This window comes from Tachypleus tridentatus, chromosome 8, assembly GCF_004210375.1.
Source record: "Tachypleus tridentatus isolate NWPU-2018 chromosome 8, ASM421037v1, whole genome shotgun sequence".
NCBI classification, from domain to species: domain Eukaryota; kingdom Metazoa; phylum Arthropoda; class Merostomata; order Xiphosura; family Limulidae; genus Tachypleus; species Tachypleus tridentatus.
The window spans coordinates 111,919,609-111,942,070 of NC_134832.1; the positions used below are offsets into that span (position 1 = coordinate 111,919,609).

At 33.2% G+C, this 22,462-nt stretch overlaps 1 protein-coding gene and 2 non-coding genes across 11 annotated transcripts in view; 1 reads left to right on the forward strand and 2 right to left on the reverse strand.

Moving 5' to 3' along the window:
• The window catches only part of LOC143223216 (cAMP-dependent protein kinase catalytic subunit alpha-like), an 85,099-nt gene extending 71,451 nt beyond the window's left edge, over positions 1–13,648 (reverse strand). For 2 of the 9 annotated variants that reach the window (XM_076450851.1, XM_076450858.1), the window contains exons 1-2: positions 13,327–13,642; positions 1,016–1,138 (exon numbers count right to left, since the gene is read on the reverse strand). In XM_076450851.1, the coding sequence (XP_076306966.1) occupies positions 1,016–1,051 (36 nt within the window). In that variant the 5' untranslated portion in view covers positions 1,052–1,138; positions 13,327–13,642. Of the gene's footprint in view, positions 1–1,015; positions 1,139–13,326 lie in introns of all 9 variants that reach the window. The other 7 variants (XM_076450860.1, XM_076450849.1, XM_076450854.1 and 4 more) reach the window with 7 other exon arrangements.
• A 1,191-nt stretch (positions 13,649–14,839) lies between these two features.
• Positions 14,840–14,912, reverse strand: TRNAM-CAU (transfer RNA methionine (anticodon CAU)). The gene has a single exon. It is a non-coding gene; the product is annotated as a tRNA-Met (tRNA).
• Positions 14,913–17,628: 2,716 nt separating this feature from the next.
• On the forward strand, positions 17,629–17,701 carry TRNAM-CAU (transfer RNA methionine (anticodon CAU)). The gene has a single exon. It is a non-coding gene; the product is annotated as a tRNA-Met (tRNA).
• The last annotated feature ends 4,761 nt before the right edge of the window (positions 17,702–22,462 follow it).

Genomic DNA, 22,462 nt, shown 5'->3' on the forward strand with positions numbered 1-22,462 from the left:
CTCAGTCGTTGGGATGTTATAAGTGACGATCAATTCCATTTGTCATTGGTAAAAAAGTAGCTCGAGAGTTGGCGGTAGGCGTTGTTGACTAGCTGCCTTACTTTTAATTTATCACTACAAAATTAGGAATGGCCAGACAGCCCTTGAGTAGATTTTAGCGAAATTTAACAAACAAACAAACTTTTCAAATACGAACAAAGAATTTAAGTTTCAGTTGCGACTTTTCCATAAAGTGGTAAATTAAACAGCAGCTCACCTAAACATTTAAACCAAATTATATTTATGCCAAAAAAAGAAGTCAAAAGCAACCACAGGGGTAAAAATGTTCGCAACGTTTGCTATATATAGATGTATAATTTGAGAAAGTAGAATCAACAAATTCTGTAGATATTTACTGTTGAGTAGCCTGTAACGTGAGCTAATTCAAAAAAAATAAAAATATATATATATATGTATGTTTACAGACTAGTTTGAGGAACAGAGAACTACAAATTGTTTTTCACTAAGCCAATTTATAAGGTAACGAAGAATACCCTTTTCTACAAGCCGAGTTTTGTTTTATAAACATCAAAATTTTTAAGAAATCGAGAACAAAAATAAGAGATTCGAGATCCGATGGACAGAGAAGTTGAGCGTACAGCACGTAAGCAACAAAATCTTGCATATAGACAATTGTATGTCCAAGTGAAACAAGCAATTAAGTCAATAAATATATATTGGGCAGATTATCACATTTGTCGGCATTTTTGTACTATTCGTACCAGTTGATAAACACACACATAGAAAGAAAGTTATCAGTGTCTTTCAGAATTGTGTTGTGTACAGTTCAGTACAGATACAACGGAATAGATTATGAGATTTGTGAACACTTGTCAGTCCGCATACGTACGTCAAAGTCTTTATCAACAATTGTATACATGTCCGTAGATATGAACTAAATAGTTTGTCAACATCCTTAACACTACAATGTATACATACCAGTACACACAAACAGAAGTGATTATTTCTACTTTACCGTCACTATATGATTTTTTGTTTCTGGAAACCACATCAAAGCCTCTTTGTGCTCCTGGAAGCGGATAGTAGAAGAGAAATGAACAAAATATTGATCTTCCTGCAGACTTGTTACGTCATTCGACTAGCGTTTCAGGAGGACATGAAATAAAACAAAGCAAATAATATAGCAAAAGGCAGTGAAGAGTTAATCAGAAAAACGTAGAAAACGAAACAAAAACAACTCAAATAATGTAAAAATATTTTAGTATTCCGTAAGTCTGAACATTCTATTTATTTGAAAGAAAAGTTATATCATACAGATCTATTGTGTAACATTCGCTTTTAACAAGCAACACGGAAGTTATTCTTTTATTGCTGTCTCTGAAAATATATTGCTTACTATTAAAAAGGATAAGCAAGATAAAACCTTTATTTTTCTGATACTCGAATTAATTGCGGGTAAGGAAGACTTCAGCTGAGTAGATTTGTTTTCAAAACGATGTACAATTTATTGTATTTTAATACCATTGTCGCTGAATATAAGGCCATGCTGAATACGTAATTATGATATTTGCTGAATATTTGCTTTCAACTTTCAACAAAGTTCTTCTGCCAGACAAATGCTACATGATACAAAATGTACACAGGTTTCATATGTTTTCACTCACTAGTACTCAGGGAACTACTTCAGACGTTCGGTACGTTATTCAAGTTATGTTCTAACAAGTAGTATTGATGCTATATACACGGGATCAATATTTTATGTTTCTCTGTTACATTCTGAGTGTAAAAGAAAAAAAAAAGGTTGAAATCGGATAGAGTTAATAGTTGTTTTTATTGCTCAGTGTACAATATTTTCGAAATTGTGTTCAACAAACATGTTTGAATTCATTGTATGTGTTTTTGCTGTTTACAGTATTTGGCGATACGCTATTTATGTCGATTTATAAGATTATTAGACCAACTTACAGTCAGAACAACTCAGATCACAAGCGAAACAAAAAAATCAGTTATGGATAAGTGTAGAGGGTCTAAAATATTTTTGTAGTTAAGCGCGTAGATACACACTATGCTGTCTGTCCTCTGCCCACCACGGGTGTCAAAATCCTGTTTCTAGCGTTGTAAGTTCACAAACATACAGCTATGCCACTGGTGTCACCAAGATATGTAGTTTGGTGACATGAAAATAACAGACTTAACTGTTTACAATTAGAAACCAATAATATCTGTATTGATACTGAAAAAATTAAAATATAAATCAAGGATCTTTGACTATGAAAATTTAAATAAAAGTGACGGAACTGTTTGATAAGACAATAACTATCGATATGTATCATAGGCGCTGGAGAACTTAATGCTGGGAGTGGAGTCTGAAATCTCTCTCTTAGGAATACTGTTGAGGTCGTTCCATAAAACACTTTTGACATGTTTTTTTTCATGAATGTAATTATATCTTATTAGCATTAAGTAGTGTTACATTGATAACGTTTGACATGACTGATTGAGGGTCAGAAATCAAAATCAAGTTATTACTATAGCTTCGGCTAGCTACGAAGAACAAGCTTAGAAGTCATTGCCTAATTAAACACCCGTCTAGCTACCAGTAAGCCCCAATAGTATGTATTGTTTCTGTGATTTAACCCTTTATTTGTGAGGGCCGAAAGACACTTCCGTCCCTCTATTTCGAAATATGTGAGGTCGCCTTTTCTCGGCTCCGATGGCTATGTACACAGGCGAACTGATTGAGTGGCGTTGGAACACAATACGGCAACTTGAGTAAAAAACAACAACAACGAACAAACTGTTATTTCAATATAAAAGCTGAATTACTCCGTTTGGAGACAAATACAGAGTCAACTAGCAAAAGTGTTTGTTTATCCTTAGGTGACTCACAATCAAAAGGTGAAGTTTATACGTGAAATATCTATGTCTTCTTGTTGCAACCATATGCAAAATGAATATCAAATATGAATACCATACAGATAAATCTTATAGGTAACTTTGTGAAAATAATGCATTTTATTTGTTGTTTAGAATTAAGCACAAAGCTATACAATGGGCTATCTGTGCTCTGCCCACCACGGGTATCGAAACCTGGATTTTAGTGTTGTAAGTTCCCAGACATACCATTGAGCCACTGGGGGACCTTCATTGTAGTATCCTTACAATAATATCCTTCAGCTCTGAATAACGTTTCTTTTTTAGGCAGTCAACAGGTTAATAGAATTATGACTTTCATAAATAATTTCAAGATTCTTTAATAATTCAAGTAAATTACTATTCTGCATCAATTAACATAATTTTCTATGACTACGTAACCCACAAAAATTACAACTGTTAGCAATTAAATGAATTCTTACAAATACAGATAATTTCATTTTGAGGTAAATCAGCCCATAAGCTGCATATTTGAAAATATTCGGTCTAGAATTTTTATATATTACAAACTTTACTGAGAAAGGATGTAGTAAATCTTTTCGTATCAGTAGATATATATCTGTTATTCTTATTCCAAATTATCAACGCTTCATAGATACGTTTAAACAAACTTATCCACTTCAAAAAAATCTCTGTCACCAAGAACAAAGTACAATATATGGATTTAGCTATCAGTATCATTAATCAAGTATTCGATTTTAAAAGGTTCGTTATAACGAGCACCTTCAACTTTGAAGTCTTGAACGTTCTTTCTCAAATACGAGTAAACCAAATAAGTCACGTCACAATGTTTACTACCCACAGCTCACTAGATACGACAGAATTTGTCCACCGCTATTATTTTTCACAAACAACGTGTTTCTCAGTGCACATTTTAAACACAAAATTAATTCCGTTCTATTGGTTTGTTTTTTTCAATTTCGCGCAAAGCTACATGAGGGCTATCTGTGCTTGCCGTTCCTAATTTAGCAGTGTAAGACTAGAGGGAAAACAACTAGTCATTACCACCCACCGTCAACCCTTAGGCTACTCTTTTACCCATGATTAGTGAGATTGACCATTACGTTATAACGCCCCCACGGCTGAAAGGGCAAGCATGTTTCGTACGACAAGGATTAGAATCCGCGACCCTCGAATTAGGAGTCGAGTGCCTTAACCACCTGCCCATGCCAGGCCCAGTTCTGTTAGGAATTAAAAAGTATTTTTTGATCTAGATTGTTAATTTAGAAGTTACCCAGAATATTACGACCTTTTAAAAACTGTATTTTTTTGTATTTTAATTCCTTTGAATAATGAACCGCTTTATATTTTAATTGCCATTTAGTTTACCTCCACTTAGTTTACTGTATATATACTTAATACGCGATATATAACATTGCGTTATATAGTATGACATTATACCATTAGTTTAATTATTTTTTGATAACTGCTTTTTTTTTTTTCGTATTAATGAGTGTTCTTACTTTCTTTTCTATTATTACTTTTAGTGAAATTTCTAAAGGCTTATCGTATTTCTTTTTCGGCCTTCACGGAAGATTTACATTTATTTATTATTACCTGTTATCAGCTCTCTGTGTTTATTAATTGTACAGGGTTAGTTGAAATAATAATGCTAGTCTAGTATTAAATATTTATCACCTGTATGTTTAATATGTTGTTTTCTTTTTCAACATTTAACGTTGTTATATTCTTATGGACGACTCAGATGTGATTTTATTTTCTTTATCATTTTGTATGTTCAAAAATACTGCTTTTAAGTTTCACTACAGGAAAATTAATGGTGCTAACTCGAATAGTTTAAACAATAACATCTATCATCATAATTTTTGACATTAATTGAGTTAATGAGTTTCATTGGTCGAAAGGTGTGTAATAGAAAACTGAAGAATATCCAAGCGTGTTGTACTGGGCTGCATTTTACAAAGACCTCTACTTCTACGACAGTTATTAAGCCAACAGCTAGTGTTCCTCTGTTACTTAAATAAGGTATACTGTAAATAAGGCGCAAGCTATCTATTAGAAGGCGCTAGGGATAAGGGTAGAGTCAACAGTGAAACAATGCAAAATTAAGTGTTGCAATACAGATTTATTAATGTAAATAATACCTATTAGCCTTTTAACGCATATCCATGTATTACATCTCGTCACTTAACTCGCTGTTTCATTCAGTTAATTAAAAAATAAAATGTGGGCGCGCGCAAGAATCCATGTTTATTAAACGGGGCATGAAAAACAAACGTTTGGGAAACACTGGTTTATACTACTTAATATATCGAATGTGATTACATTTAAATCTAATTTTTATTATTTTACTTCATTATAGAGATTGTTTGGCATGGTTAGCTTAGTATATGTATTTAGGACCAACCTAACTCTCTGAAGCTGGTCGCATATCATGAAATATTATTAGGATTACGGCCGAAAATATCGCTAACGGTGAGTATGTCTAGATTGTGAAACAATGCATTGCAGTCTTTATCAGCAGAAAAGTAAGAAAATGCACTTAATTAGCTGGTATAATTTTGATATAAGAAGATACTTACTCTGATCTGAAGTTAGTCTTAATGTAACAGACCAAATACGCTAATTATCAAACAAATTAACTCATAACACCCACATGTTCTGACATTAAAATATAACTTCACCTAACGTGATACTAAGTATAGAAACAATACTGGAACATCGAACCAAATAATATTAACATCTAACATAAACTGTCCCAACATATGTGCTAGTTGACAATCACAATGAAAAAAATAAAATAGAAACAAATGAGGAGCATTTATGTCACACCGGGAACATTATGAAATCTCATAAAATAACCTAATTGAAAACCATAGGTAATGTAACAAAATATCATCACTATACCAATACATAAAAAATGGTAAAGTAGGTTGGTAATAAGGACTGACTGAATTAAATAATATTTCAAGACTAAAATAGTTTAAAAAAATTGAACTCAAAGCTCCCTGAATTTTACAGATAGAAACAAGAAGAATTAGATACCATACAACACACAACTGAGTTAATTAAACATTTAATTATCAAAAATAGTAAAACAAAGAAATAAATGAACTAACAACGGAAGTTAAAATCAAGTGAAAATAATATATTAGACACCACAATTACATGTCAAATATTAACAAAGCTGTAAACCATATTTCCATATGGGCCTCGTTTTACTTCCCACTTTTGTTACATATATCCCACAACTCAAGGACATATATGTGTGTGTTTGTGTGTGTATATAGATGTATATACACATTTGAATATAGAAAAAATACAACAATATTGACACATTTTAATTCGTGTATTTACCTTTGTGTTTCCTCAGCTAGTAGTGAAAATAAACTGAAACCATGAAATAATTGTCTTCTTTTTCGTGTTGCTAATGGTCTTTCTTTATCTGGATTATGACTTCTGTAAATCCTTCCTGGTTCTGATCATTTTATTTTTAACGTGATAAATCTCCGTCTATATTTGTTGAGAAATTGACTGTTCAAGTCACTGCTCTACTACTTGAAAAGAGGTTATGTGCTTATGACCAACCACTCACTGATTATTAGCAACGAATGTGCCAGCAATTCATTTGAGAAAGGCCTAGTTCACCAGGAATTTAAGTTTGCGGAGCTCATGATGGTATCAATATCTTGGACTAGAATGGCTTCCTTTTACAACCAGTGTTCATATAAACATGATGCATCTGGTATTTGTTTAACTGGAAGGTGAACATGGTCTTTCTTGCTGGTTGATTAGGTAAATTCCTGCTTGTAGCTTTGATTCATTTTTTTGGGTCACTTGGTCAGAAATCTACTAAGGTTTCTTTCAAAAAATATGCCCACCTTTTGCATCTTGTTCTTGTGGTGTGTACAGACATACCTCTCAGTTGCATACCAATAACACAAGTACGTTTCTTTGTCGATTGAAATGTCTGCGACTTTGATGGAGATAAAAATGGCTTGATAATCCTTTCGTGATGACGAGAAATCCACTTGAAGTAAAAATGAATCTCAAAACGGCTTGTATGGGTATTAAAACTTTTATTAAAATAAAGTAGATAACGACTTTTTGACCTTTTTAGGTCATATTCAGGTTAAAAAAGAGAGTTTGCAACTGACCCGTTGCCAGATACATGTCTTATGGATGTGAGTATAAACCGGTACGGAATTGTAGGGAACGTTGCAGTATATGTTAATTAGTTAATTAATATGTTAATTAATTAGTATAGGTGTAAAAGTGTTCTTTATATTGGTTAAATTTTGGTTTGAGTTGTTGTATAAGTCGGGCTTCTTTGATTTTGTGTTTGTTTTTTGTTTTTCTACTTTGTATCTGCATGTTTTCTATGGTTATGTTATGTTTACTTGATTTACAGTGTTCAACAACGTGTGAAAGTGTTTTTTGTGTTCTTTGAATCTGGTTTCGATTTTTCTGTTTGTTTCTCCAATACAGAAATCGTGGTAGTTGTTGCATTGTATTTTATATATTATGTTGGTGTTGTGTTTGTAAGTGTAGTTTCTACATAATATGGACTTTAGTTTTGTACCTGGTTTTTGAATAAATTTAGTGTTTACTGGAATTTTGTGTTTTGTTATACATTTTTTCCAAGTGTTGGTAATTTTTCGGGAATATATGGTATACAGCAGTGTAAAGTTTGTTGTTTCTTGGGATTTACTATTGTTTATTTGTTGTTGACCGTGTTGTTGATCTAGCTTTGTGTGTTTCAACGGTTTTTGGAGGCAATTTGTTGATGTTGATGAAGTGTTGTTTTATTTTGTTGATTTCGTCATTAAGTTTATCAGGTAAACATAGTTTTGTGGCTGTGTTTATTTTGTTTATTACTATGTTTTTCCCATTTATTATCAAGCATATTCATACTCTTTATAAATAGTAGTACATAATATTTCAATATATTGTTGTAAACAATCACGAATATCTTCTGTAACTATACATTAGGCTCACAGGAACTGTAACGTTTCTTACAAATATTAGCAACCTAAAAAACAAACCAGTAGATGGTTGTTCTACTTCCTTGTATACTGTAGTAATGCTTGATAGATGTTCTTCTGGACGGATGAACTTTGCAAGCACCTGCTTGTTATAGTGTTAGTACAGGTTCTGGAAAGTGCATCAATTTAACGATAAAAATTTCTAGGCTTTAAAACTTTTAAAATATTTTGAGTGTGCAAATAACTATAGAAAATGCTTAAAATATAGGCAAATCGGTGCTTGGTTCTGTTTGTTTTCGCCTGCTCAAATTATTAAATCATATATAATTTATTCTAATCAAAATGTGAGCATTTTGAAGCTAAAAGTTTTGCTGTGAGTAGCGTAAAATATTACCGTTGCAACGCTAGAGACCATGGCGTGCGCATGCGCTCTCTATACTTATGTGACAAGCATGAAACAATGCAAAACAACTAATGATGGACAATTCGATTCTGTGGATTCACTTTCGTTTGTGAGCTAATTCAAAAGATTTTTTCGTTTTATTCACTGGAGCATTCCAGCACATCTAAACCGAAGCACTAGGTGAAGAGGGTTTATTTGAACGGAAAATGACTAGATATATAATTTAAGTTTGATTGTCTCTGTAGTTGCGCTTCCTATACGTGGAATACAGGCTGACAAAAGATCACATTATACTGTAATCCTGGAGAGAACATCAGAGTATGAACTATGGTGCATAGTTTAGCCAGCAGTTTAACAGCTTTGCATAAGCCTAACAATTGTAACGAGTGATAATGTATTTACAAAAGTAAACCATATAAAACCACAACCCAACCCCCTAGTTGCCTAGTCTTTTCCAAATCAAAAGTTAAGAAGATGAGAATACTACCATCCTTGTTCCATTTATTAAAACTTTTCCTTGTATGATTTACAATTTCCCTATTATTGAATGTTAAATTCTGCTAAAGCACAATGCTGTCATTTGATTATACGGATTTGAAACAGACCTATTAAAGGCATTAAATTGTAGTTACTTGAATGTAAAAGAGTAAATATGATTTTAATAAAACAACATATCAAATTTTAAATTCATTTTTTCATAAATTTTCTTTGTATACAAACCATGAAATAAAAACCTCCATATCTGTCTGTTTGTCCGTTATCTAACTAATCTTGAGTCGCTGGGCCAAACTAAACCAAACTTTGTGAGATGATAGATTGGAATTAGCAATACCTTACACCTTCTATTGTTACTATTATGGAGCACTGATTACCTTTGACGTAGGTAACATTAATTACATTCACAGATGGAGCTACACTCATACAAAAAGTTTTTGCATTTTCTATAACACAACATACACAAAGTGTGGGGGTAGCACACAAAGGTCTTATAGATCTCAGAGAGTGCACTAGTACTAGGACTCTCTATAGAGCAACACAATGAAAAAACTGCCGCCACTATTTCAATAAAACATAAACTCAGGTGAAGTTTCTACACCTACAGCTACCATAAGTCTGATATGAACAACTTTTTCTTGAATTATATCCACTTTCTCCTTTGATTCGTGACGTTTCGACTTTGGCCCGTAAGACACATTTGGGACCAATGAACGTCAATTAGTTAATCTTATGGAAAAAATTTAGAAATACATTAAGTGTTGGGTTAAAAGAAAAGAACCCTACCGCCACTATTTTGTGTGCAACCTCTTTCTACAGCTAGGAATGACCAGGCGGTTAAGGCGATCGACTCGTAATCCTAATTTAGCAGTGTAAGACTAGAGTGAAAGCAGCTAGTCATCACCACACACCGCCAAATTATGGACTGCTCTTTTACTAACGAGGAGTGGAATTTACTGTCACATCATAAAGCTCTCACGGCCGAAAGGGCGAGTATGTTTGGTGCACGGGATTCGAACCCTCGACCTTCAAATTACGCATCTAACTCCCTAATCACCTGGCTATGCCGGGCCTCAATTTAAAGGGACTCAAATTTGATTCTCATGATTTACTATAAGGAGTAGCTCCAAAAGAGTGAATCTTTCAATGATCCAGCGAGAGCAACAACATACTGATGGTTTTGTCTCATAGATGTACTGTATGTTTACTGTTGGAGTCTACAGCTAAGTTGTTATTGGCTCAGTCTGATCTTCCAGAGGGGTCATACAATTGACAAAAGTATTGTAGTAATTGCCAACTGAATTTTCGATTTTGATTATTTGCACGAAGTTGCCAGTTCAGATCTCATCATCAATAACATAGTTTCTGGGTACAGAATGTCTCTGATGCCCAAATAATGTTACATTGACTCCCTTAGTAGATTCAAGGAATTTATCAATGAAATTAGTACACTGTCTCAACCCTAGTTAAATATATCTTGTTGTTTAAACTCAATTCATCAAAAGAAACTGCTACTTCTTCAAAGAGTGCACTGCGTCTAGATTTATTTTTGTCTCAGTGGATCTATCTGAATAAATCGACATTGAAGTTTTTCTACAATTGATGTTCAGTTATACAGCTGTTCATCATTTAGTTATTTCACTGCATTTAACACTAGAACATCTAGAGCTAGCAGAATATGCTGTATAGTTTATTATATTATCCTTTTCTTCCAAACATCTACGTGATTGAATCACTCCATATATTAAGCTAAATCATCTCTTGATTTTTCCTTGGATGGCATGTGATGAATATTTTCCACATAATACTTCCTGTTAAATTCAGTGAAAGCAGACATCCTGCATTAACTACTTGTCCAAGCAACACTGGTTAAGTTATTTCCAGCAAGGGTGCTAGTGCTATGATTTAAAAACGTTTCATATGAATTGAGGTTGATTATGCATTATTAACTAATTGAGTAGGTGCAAATTTCGTTTCAGCTGTCGGTATGGCGTTTTAAGAGGGTATTCAACATTTTAAGGGCCCATCAACATGTCTCTAAAGATTTATTAAGTAATCTTTTTGCTTCACCTAGAGTTAGAATTATATCAGCCAGTAGAGTGCATTTCAAACTCTGTATCTTCTACTAGTACTACAGATAATTCAACCCGGTAATAGAGAAATGAGAGGCTAAAGACTGATAACTAGAAATGCATTAAAAAGGAGCCTCACCATGGGACCTCAATGCATCATGGTAAAATAGTTTCTGCATGTGGTCTGGTCTCTGTCTTTCCTTCACGGTAGGGAGAGATAAGACTAGTTGACAAAACTAGCAACTTCAGAGATCAGTTAGATCATCATTCTTACCAATCAAGGGACGAATGAAGAACTTTGTTAAAATAATTTATTATCAGTGAAAATCAATGGTTTCTTGACACTTATAGAAACCTAAATTTCAACAACAATACATCAAGAATTCGTTTATTTGTTTGTTTTTTGAATTTCGCGCAAAGCTACACAAGGGCTATCTGCACTAGGCGTCCATAATTTAACAGTGTAAGACTAAAGGGAAGGCAGACAGTCATCACCACCCACCGCCAACTCTCGGGCTACTCTTTTATCACGGAATAGTGAGATTGACTGTCACATTATAACGCCCTAACGGCTGAAAGGGCAATCATATTTGGTGTGATTGGGATTCGAACCCGCGATTACCAGATTCTGAATCGAGTGCCTTACCACCTAGCCATGCTGGGCCACTTCAAGAAGAAAACACATTATGTTGATGCATTGATAGGTGAGAATACAACGACTTATAAGCATAGGAATATGTTTTTATTTTGATAGAACATTGCTCTGTCTTCTTCAGCTGTTAATTACAGGATAAAAAAGAGTTACGGTCTCGTGGCCTGCAGAGAAGAGAAGCTCAACAGTTGCTAGAGATTCATGAGTAAGGTTCTCTTCTATTTCCTTACTTTACCTTATGTCTTGTTTCTTCATCCTGGCTTTAGTTTCTCCATCATACAACGTGACATTGCCTTTATTGGTTGTTTGGAATGAAACAGATAAAGTGACATTCATAGCATTCCTGTCTACTCACATTAATTGTCTAATGCCAACCACCTTCAAGACTAATTTCGAGGGCTAGTAAGCCAGAAGAGCAAAGTAGAAAACATGAACGCTTCAGTACTGTTCTTCAACCAGGTTTAAGGAATTCTTATGGTCATGCTTAACATAGACTATAGATAAAGATCCGGTTTAACGTGAACTTTTAATTGAGTGCAAATCATTTGTAAACAAGTTTGGTAAATTTGCTAGAATAATTCTCAATATAGATGTATTTACTTTCTAAGATATGAATAGCTTATTACCATAATATGTACATATTACAGTGAAACAGTTACTCATTGAACTTAGATGCATTTATTAACTGGGATTGTAGCGTGAGAAGTTGAGTCTCATAAGCACAACTTTTTAGTTGAAAGAGGCTTAATGAAGATAAATAAAGAACCAAACAGCGAACTTAAAAACTCTATTCCAGAGCCAGTAATAATCAAAAGGAAAAACACACCCGATCGTGGCATCTCTTTGTTTGCTTATAATAACTGTACAAAGATTGAATATCAAAGATAAACATCACCCATAAAAATTGTTCAGATGATTTTGAGGTATCACTTTATTCTACCGCCCTTTCAACAAAGCCCTGCTAGTTTGAGTGGAATACAGATACGTTTACCTGGCTTACATAGAATCTTATGAATTGTAACAGTTTCATAAACTTTGCATTACTTACAAAATAGTGAAATCATTAGGTAGGACTGCAACATACACGTGTATAAATGTCAAATGTATCAAGGAACATTTTAAACATCTTATTAAAAGCAAATTCACACAAACTTAATGCAAGATTACTATCTTTTGTGTTCTTTATCTCACCACTGTGTCCTGCGATAAATATCGATTGGTCTAGTTCTTGTAATTACCTTCTTAAACGGTTCATCTACTCTTAATATGCCGAGCTCTATGTACTAAATACTGAGCTTGATACACTTTCTAGCAGAAATACTTATACTGCCTTATTTATGGGCATATAACAAATATTATGTATTCGAATACACTTCGTATCATGAACTGATTTCCTATGGAAACATGCATAAGTACAGATAGATTTGAATGATGACATCATTCAGATGTTTAGATGAATGAATGTACGGTAACACGAATTTATAAAATTCTTAAAACAGACTTTTTGTGCCTTTGTAAGCTGTAGGTTATGCATATTGATATACAAAATACTCTATATAGTGACTGTGAAGAAAGTTAGTAGTACCGACTTTTTTCTTCATTCCCTATTTAAATACTATTACTTCATAAATGCTTTTTGACTTCAGAAAGAAACCAATAGATAAAGTGCTGCTTCAGAGTGAAAACCAATACACAAATTGTTTTTACCGAATAAAACCAATACACACTTTTTTCGTAATGAAGACCACCACACGAATTTCTTACTTCAGAATGATAAACAATGCGTACAAACTAATAAACAGATACCAACTAAATTTTACTCACCAAATAGCGTAAAAACTGAACTCTGAATGGTTTTTATGTCACCTCTGTTTCATTGCATGTACGTATCGCGAGGACTGGCTAATTATTTTAGTTTTAGCGCAGATTGCCTAAAAGAAAAATGTTTATAGCATTCGACTAAACATAAGATTAACATTTATAGCTTAGCTATCCTTAAGACAATAGAAACTTATCTTCTTTTCGATGGAGAGAGTGTCAGTTTAAACATGAATTTTAGAAACCAGACTTTGTTCTATAGTAATAAGCCATCAAGTGCTATAGAGCTTCGTCGGTCTCGGTTCCAGAAGAAGGTGGTTGTGCATTGGCTCTATTTTCCCCTTCAGTACATGTAATGATGTACAACGTTCTATTATGCGCATGCGTCTGTTAGCTACCTGAAGTCTGACAATACTCAGTACCTCTCATATCACGATTGTATGTTGTACGTCTTTCCTTCCAATCAAGGGAATGGCGAAGAAGATATTAAAAGAACGTATTATCAATGAAAACCAACGGTTTCCTAACACTTATAAAGAAACTATATTTTAACAATATTGATGGATTGGAGCTATGATCTCGAAGTCTATTACGTAGACAGTAGATTCGAAATCCAATCTCAGATTCGTGCCTTATTGTAGTTTCTTTGCTTCTTTACAACTTCCCACTTTCATTATTTATGATTAATCCATCTCTGTAAAAGAGTAAGTTACAAAATATTTTATACCAAATAATTTACATAGAAACTCAGTTTAATTCTCTGACAAATTGTGTCAAATACCCCAGGATGTCAAGTGGAATTATTTTAAAATATGACTTAATGCATGTATAAAACACGAAACTGATCATCGTAAAACACTACAGTGTGTATCCTTCACATGTTTGGTCAACTAAATAAAAAAAAAAAATTCAAAAAGTAAAATATGACACGTCTTGTATTTTCACTTAGCCATATTGTCTTTATCTACACAGTTTATCTAGTCAATGTAATGTCTTAGTTACAAGCAGTTTTAGTTTATATACTGTAACACCCTCGACCCTCGTATCATCTACGTTTTCATTGTATCAGTTTTGAACAATTAAAAAAGCTTACGTTACTTGTGTACGTTATTCTGTATTTAGCTGTTTCAATATTATCTGAGTTGCGGTGATCTTCATAAGAAATTTAAGCTAAATCATATTCATAAGTTACACAAATAGTGAATAATTTGGATGTATATTAGCATTTACAAAACACACTGACATATGACTATAGCCATAAGATAATTAAACTTCGGATACTGTCTCATAGGTTTGTTTGTTTGTTTTTGAATTTCGCACAAAGTTACTTGACACCACCCACCGCCAACTCCTAGACTACTCGTTTACCAACGAATAGTGGGATTGACCGTAACTTTATAAAGTTTCCACGGCTGAAAGGTCGAGTATGTTCGGCGCGACGGGGATGCGAGCCCGCGACCCTCAGATTACCAGTCACATGCCTTAACACGGTTGGCCATGCCGGGCCATAAAATTTTTTTGCCCCGGGCGAGGATCGAACTCATGGCCTTCAGATTATGAGACTGACGCGCTGCCTACTGCGCTACCGAGGCTTGCTGTATTATAGGAGTAATAAGAAAAACTCTAAAGATTTTAGCTGTGTGTGTGTGTGTGTGTGTTTACAACCGAAAATAAGCCTAAAGAAAAATTAAAATAAAAACGGTGTACTAATTTAAATAGTCTCAGGGTATGAGCTGTAATGTATTAATTTAAATAATGGCAGAGTACAAGCTATAATATTTTAATTTAAATAGTCTCAGGGTATCAGCTATAATGTTTTAATTTAAATAATGGCAGGATACAAGTTATAATGTTTTAATTTAAATAATCTCAGGGTACAAGCTATAATGTTTTAATTTAAATAGTCTCAGGGTGTAAGCTATAATGTTTTAATTTAAATAGTCTCAGGCTAGGAGTTACAATGTTTTAATTTAATTTACTTAATTCTATCATATTAATTCTCTCTTTCTCTCTCTATATATATGTATATATGTATATATATAATACCTCTGTTGTAAAGTGCATTGCATATAATTTCACAAGTATGTATTATGAAAATGAAAATTAAGTTCCCTTCATCGGTACGAGTCTATTACAACATAACTAATTAATTCAGAAAAAAACAAGCCTCTTTTCTTTCCAATTCTAATTACTTATGAGAAGGAAAATAAGTCATTTCTAAACATGTTCATTATTTTCTAAACCTTTATAGATCCATAATTACTAAAACGTGATAACAAGACGTGAAGAAGTAGCTGGTTGTTAAATCTATGGGCTTAATGGAAGTCTTTATTTGGTTGAGAAATGTTGATGGTTAATGAAAACACTGACCTCCAGATGTAGGCTGTTTTAAGAACAGGATAAGAAGGGTATAATAAGTAAATACTTACAATCGCATAGTCCTATCCTTCGTGAGTAATTTCTAAAAGTACAGGAAAAGAATGAAAAAAATTACATTTATAGCCTTGTGTCAAATACTGGGCTTTTGTTAACTCAGTCAAATTCACCATTCAGCATTACTTAAAAAATCACTCCAGGAAATGAATATTTTTAGGTATTTGAATATAAATTGATCGAAACGGACGATACGCAGTAATTTTGTTTATTTCAACGTTTATGATAAAAGTTACAAGTTTTTTGGCTATGATAAAAGTTACAAGTTTCTTGGAGTTTTACATGTAACTTGATCATAAAGTACTATACAATCATGTGACACGTATACATATATGTACAGTTACATATTAACAACACCCCTAAATAATACTTAAGTTGAAACATAACAAATATGAATCATATTTTAAAATACACTTCACGTGAATAATGTTTAAAGAACTCACACATTCTTGTTCATACACACGTAAAAGTACAAGAACCCAAAAGCTTCAGTCTCTCATACTTAACAAGCGTACTGGTAAAGAAATTCAAACCACTATTTCAGAAAGAAGCAGAACTGCTGTCTTAGGATTTACATTGCTAAAATTAGAGGTTAAATTGCCCTCCTTGGACAGCAGATAGCCCGATGTGGTTTTGCTGTAAGAAAACACACAGAGAACTGTTACGAAACACAGGAAACAAAACAAAACCTTCACTCCTTTTCACGACAGATAAGCTTGACATTCTTTGAACGTTTGTTTGGGATCATTACGTTGAAATAGGAAATCTTGTCCAGTAAGTTTCTTTTCAGAGGGAACAGCACGATGAACTAATATGCTGTGGTACTTACGATTATTCACGCTACTCCAAATTTACTGAAGATGGTCAGTAGCATTCGAATATATTGTGTCACAAGTCATCATCCAGCTGACATTTGTCATTTCTAAAAACTTAGTCTCTTTGTTGTTGTTTTTTGCTCTTAGAAATAAGAGCTTCCCTGCTACAACTCATCTCAAATGCACATTTCTGAGCTATTGTTGAGACTATTTCTTGTTACTATATCTGGGTGACGTTTTAATGTCATAAGCAACTTTTTTTCTATTCCACTGCGGGTTTTCAGGTATCTAACATCTCTTTCAGTGAGATCTTCTTAGTCCGCCCTTTGCCTTGTCTGATGTTTTGACATTGGATTTCCTTCTAACTGTGCTTGGGGAAAAGTCTAATATTTGCAGTTTTTGATAAACACTAATAACCACCATCATTTACAGACTTGATTCTGACTTTTCCAAGAGGTGTTGGACCCCGGTAACTCAGCGGTTAATCTGAAGGCTTACAACAAGAAAAATCCGAGTTTGATACCTGCGGTTGACAAATGGAAATTATGCAATATTTATAAGTGTGAAAAATAAACAAAATACTTTAATTTGACCTGTTGTGTAATTTTAACGACGACACCAAACCACATTAACTGTATTGAACGGTGTTCTTTAAAAACAAAATAATATTTTATAGACTTACATTTGTCTGCGTAAAAATCTCTAATATCTGTCATTGGTGATTGTGTGTGTGTTTTCTTATAGCAAATTACATGAGATCGTCTGCTGTGTCCACATAGATAAATCGAACCCATGATTTTAGCAGTATGAAAACAAACACTTAACGCCATCCAGTGGAGGACAGAGTGATGACAGACATAAAAACTAAAGTTAATAACGTATATTGCAACGCTTTGTATTTATATTAATTATTTAAAGTTACGTGTTTCTTCTCTTAAAATTTCACACTAAATAAATGAAAAACGTATAGGTAAAATGAGAAAATCAATAATTTACATATTGTTATACTTTTTCCCATAATTTTAAATAACAGCAATTCTATTAGAGAAGGGAATAACTAGCCTCGGTAGCGCAGTAGGCAGCGCGTCAGTCTCATAATCTGAAGGCCGTGAGTTCGAGCCTCACCCGGGGCAAAGATTTTTGGTCCCTCATGCCCAGGTGGGTTAAGGCGTTCGAATCTTACACTGCTGAATTAGGGACGGCTAACGCGGATAACCTCGAGTAGCTTAGCGCGAAATTCAAAAAACAAAGTAGTGAAATATTTCTTGGCATTTTCTATATTCAAAGGATTAATCAAGATATTTTAATCCATATATTCTCTATCTACAACTTTTAAACTGCTCAACACAGAAAGCACATTATGCTAACATAATAATAGGTAAGCAACAAAGAATTATAAGGAAGAATTTTATTTTTGATTTGGTTTGTTTTGAAAACAAATTAGGGCTACTCTAATTTAACAGTGTAAGAATAGTGGTAAGGCAGCTAATCATCACCACCCACCGCCATCCCTTGGGCTACTCTTTCACCCACAAATAGTAGGATTGACCATAACAATATAACGCCCCCACGGCTGAAAGGGCGAGCATGTTTGGTGTGAGAAGTGATTCGTTTATTTTTGGTGGTATATACTATAGGTATGAAGAAGACAGACCAATGTTCTATCGAAACATGCGGTATGTTCCATCATCAACAAAATTCTTCCTTATGCTTATTGATTATTTTCCTGCCTATTATAATAATATGGCTGTCAAGAAAGTGAAACGTTTACGATAATCACACCAAAACATTCTCTAACTCAGGTATACACAGGTATGTCCTGTAATATAAGTCTATCCGCTTATGACTCGCTGTACTTTGCCTGTTCCGAATACCAAAAGTTGACGTACTGAGTTTTTAAGTAACCACCCCAGTTATTAAATTTCTCATTCATTCAAAGCTAATGTACCATAAAACTGCACTAAGTTGAACGTTTCTAGAACTTTTCCAATGTGTTTCACGCTTATTTGTCTGTCTTTGCAAAACAATGGAAATAAATGTTAGGATCAATCAAAACAAACACACAATAACTATTTACGAAGTGAAGGTTGCACAAAAACTCACTAGATTTATTATCTTTTCTGCCAATATCAGTTTTCTATATATTTATTTAACTCAGAAGATAACAGACCAAGACGTAATATATTTTGATCCGAAATAAATGCGTTTACTGACAAGCACTTTACACAACATTGGTCATAGTAGCATTAAACAAAATGAGTAAAGAATGCAAGGTTAAGAAATTAATTACTACAATAAATCAGAAGTTGATACGAACGTTTAATGAAAAAAAGAAACTTCTTTATATTTTCATTGAACTACTATACAATGTAGATTTCGAATATAATATTATTTTTTTATATCACTTGAAAGTATTTTTACATATTCGGAAAGAAAAAAACTTACTTAGATCAAATTATTAATTGGTTTACCAGAGTTAAGATTTTTCTTTTTTGGTGTTATGAATAGTGTTTGAGTTATAGAACGAGCTATTGCTGCGATTGGTCTAGATAAATCTGTAGTAGTTATCAACATTTTAAGCATAACCACGACCCTATTTCAGTGAAAAGGATTCACTTATTTAAAAGTATATATGACATTTTGTGAAAAGTCTGTACGTGATAGAGAATAAATGGATATTATTTTCGGAATCAGTGTGCAGGAAGTTTTGTAGAAAATTTAAACATTTCAAGACAAAAAAAAACTATTGCATGCCTGGGTAATTCAAACTTTTAAAAGATGTTTTAAATTTGCACTCTGGTGCATCACAGATTTTAATAAATTTGAAATGAAACCCAAGTGGATCAAACGAGCTTAAAAAATCTTAAACTTAACAGGTTTAGTTGACAAGGGTATATATAAAAATATGTATATTTACATTTAAGTTATTTTTTATTACGTAATTACATACCGAATATTATTGCTATTCATATACACTAAATTTGTAAGAATTTTATTATAATTTAACAAATTAAGGTTCAATAAAGGAATAGTTACATGAAGTTATTGTTTCATTAACTTTAAAATTATGAAGTACATACGTAAATCAATGTTAATAATTATGGAAAGCACAAGCATTACACATACAAGTGTCACAAGAAACGCACGATGGTAATTAGATCGTGAATGTACTGATGATGCGAGATCATATCACATACATAATACGGAATGACAATGAATAAGTTGTACAATACATCAATATTTTGTATATAAGCACTTTCTCTATATATGACATCTTATTTGTTTTCATGCTGTCATACAATTTACAAATGTACAGTTCTGTATTACCACCTTAAATAAGCCTTGTATTTGGACTGAATTTTGATTTTGATCTTCTCCATATGTTAGTGTTTGTATGGTAGTATCGAACAAACATTGTAACGCAATTTTCACTGGGGCCCGGCATGGCCAGGTGAGTTAAGGCGTTCGACTCGTAATCTGCGGGTCGGAGGTTCGAGTCCCGGTCGAACCAAACATGCTCGCCCTTTCAGCCGTGGGGGCGTTATAATGTGACGGTCAATCCCACTATTCGTTGGTAAAAGAGTAGCCCAAGAGTTGGCGATGGGTACTGATGACTAGCTGCCTTTCCTCTAGTCTTACACTAAAATTATACCAGTCTGACTTTCACACATAAATACACTGATTGATATATTCCATCAACGATCTCTGTCGAATGAACAGATATAAAATTGGTCAAAACAGTTTATACAACTTAAAGACTCAGAACTATTGAACTTTGAATTTGTATTTTATTTTTATGCTAAAGTCTATCTGTGTCTGTCCTCATTTTCAACTACTGACCAGAGAGAAGTAAGTCAGCCAGTCAACAACACTTTACCATCAACCAATCACATTATTGGATATACTATCATTCTTTTAGCATATACAGCGTAAAGTGCAGGGAATAATTTGTAGTATCGCACGGATTCAAATCCGTTTCGCCAGCTCCGAAATCCAGAACGCTTTGAATTTGTCCCTCAATGACACAACGGTATGTTTGCAGACTCAAACTACTAAAAACCGAATTTCGATACCCGTGGTGGGTAGAACGCAGAAAGCCCATTGTGTAGCCTTGTGCTTAATTCCAATCAACCATTGAATTTAGCTTAAGATTAAGCATAACCAAACAGTTCATGAAATAATTTTACATAAAACTTCCTCGAATATAAAAAAACAAACTTAATTCACTTGTAGATATAACAGAAGTCAGTTGTAAGTCACCATAAGTTGGTTATAAAACACAAGAAGGAGTTATAACTAAACCATTTTCTTGTTTATCGTGGATGCATTATTATCTATACTTTCAATACTCAGGATTCCTTAACGTACTTAGAAATTCTTCTGATAATTTTGAATTAAATGTACTGCTTATATTTCATTTATTATTATTTATTTATACCATTATGAATTCTTTCAAATATTTTTTTGCTGGTAAATAAATTAAATGTTCTTGTTTTTCTCTCCTCTTAAGTTCCTCTGTGGTTCATCGATTACTCTGAAAGCAAATAACGCTAAAGATTGGGTTTCGATACTCGTACAGGAAGACAAACCACAACGTAGCTTTTTACTGACATTGTGCCATCTTGTGAAGGATTTTATAAATAGGAAAATATTTATTATAGTCTTACGATTATATCATTTATAAATAATTAGACGCTATAAAGTGAGGTGTGATTGTTTTTCATTACCAATGCAGCTAACCAAATATTTGAACTTTAATTTGAAAGGAATTTATCATAACTATAATTTTTGTTTATGAAAGGATATTTCAGAGTTATCGCACATTAACATATTCTCATAAAACAAAACAGAAAGCTTGAGTGCGAATTCTGATTAAAAACACGATAAAATAATTTTTCCATCTATGTATACTTGTGATTCAAAATAAACTCCTGATATTCGTTATTCAAATTGAAATGCATAAGCTAAACGATAATTAAGTCTGTAATGCAGGATTCATTAATGTATACTCCCACTAGATGGCAGTAAAGTCAACAAATTGCAGTTTTCCAAACAGAATGATAGCAGAGCACCTGACTTTTTTTTTCTTCCTTTAATAGAAAGTCTAAATTTACGAAACGAAGAGCAACATATAAACAATTACTAAACTTGCAAATTCAGTTAAACTAATGTTACTGTAACTGAAATGTCGAAAACTATGGAAGCAAAAATAAAACGATAAAAAGATAGATATCAAAAATTAGAATAAATACGAAATTATTTACAATAAGATCTGAATTTTCATCGTTGATTCACTTTGCAAATATCTAAATATTATATACGTGTATATATATATATATATATATATATGTCTGCGTATATGTACATGTTGGTAAGAATGTATTTGTACAACTGTTTACTCAGTTTTAAAACCACATTTCAAGAAGAACCAAAAATGTTTTTTGGGGTCGTTGATGTTTTGGCTGACCTTGGAACTTTACACTTATCTTTTCGTTTAACTCTAATCTGGCGTCGGACTTACCATAATTTCTTGTTCCACAGATCAGAATGTCTTGAGATAGTTAGAAGCATTTCAACACAAATATCTGTCGTCAAGTTTCAGAGCGTGTCCTTCTCGTGTTCAACTACCTCTTAACGTTTTTCTAACAGTTCGAACGTAGACACTTCTGACAAGTGTATCAGGTATGACTGTATTTTCTCAGACTGTATTTCTTTTCTTCGATACGATTCGTCTTTTTTTTCTTTTTCTTACATGTGTGTGTTAGGATCGCTACTTATATAACATGCCATTACAGTATAGAGGTTCTCTCCTGAGAAGAGTTACAAATTATAAATATTTAAAGTATTCCACATAGAAAAAGGGAAAAAGGAAGAGAGATAAATAGAAAATGCTA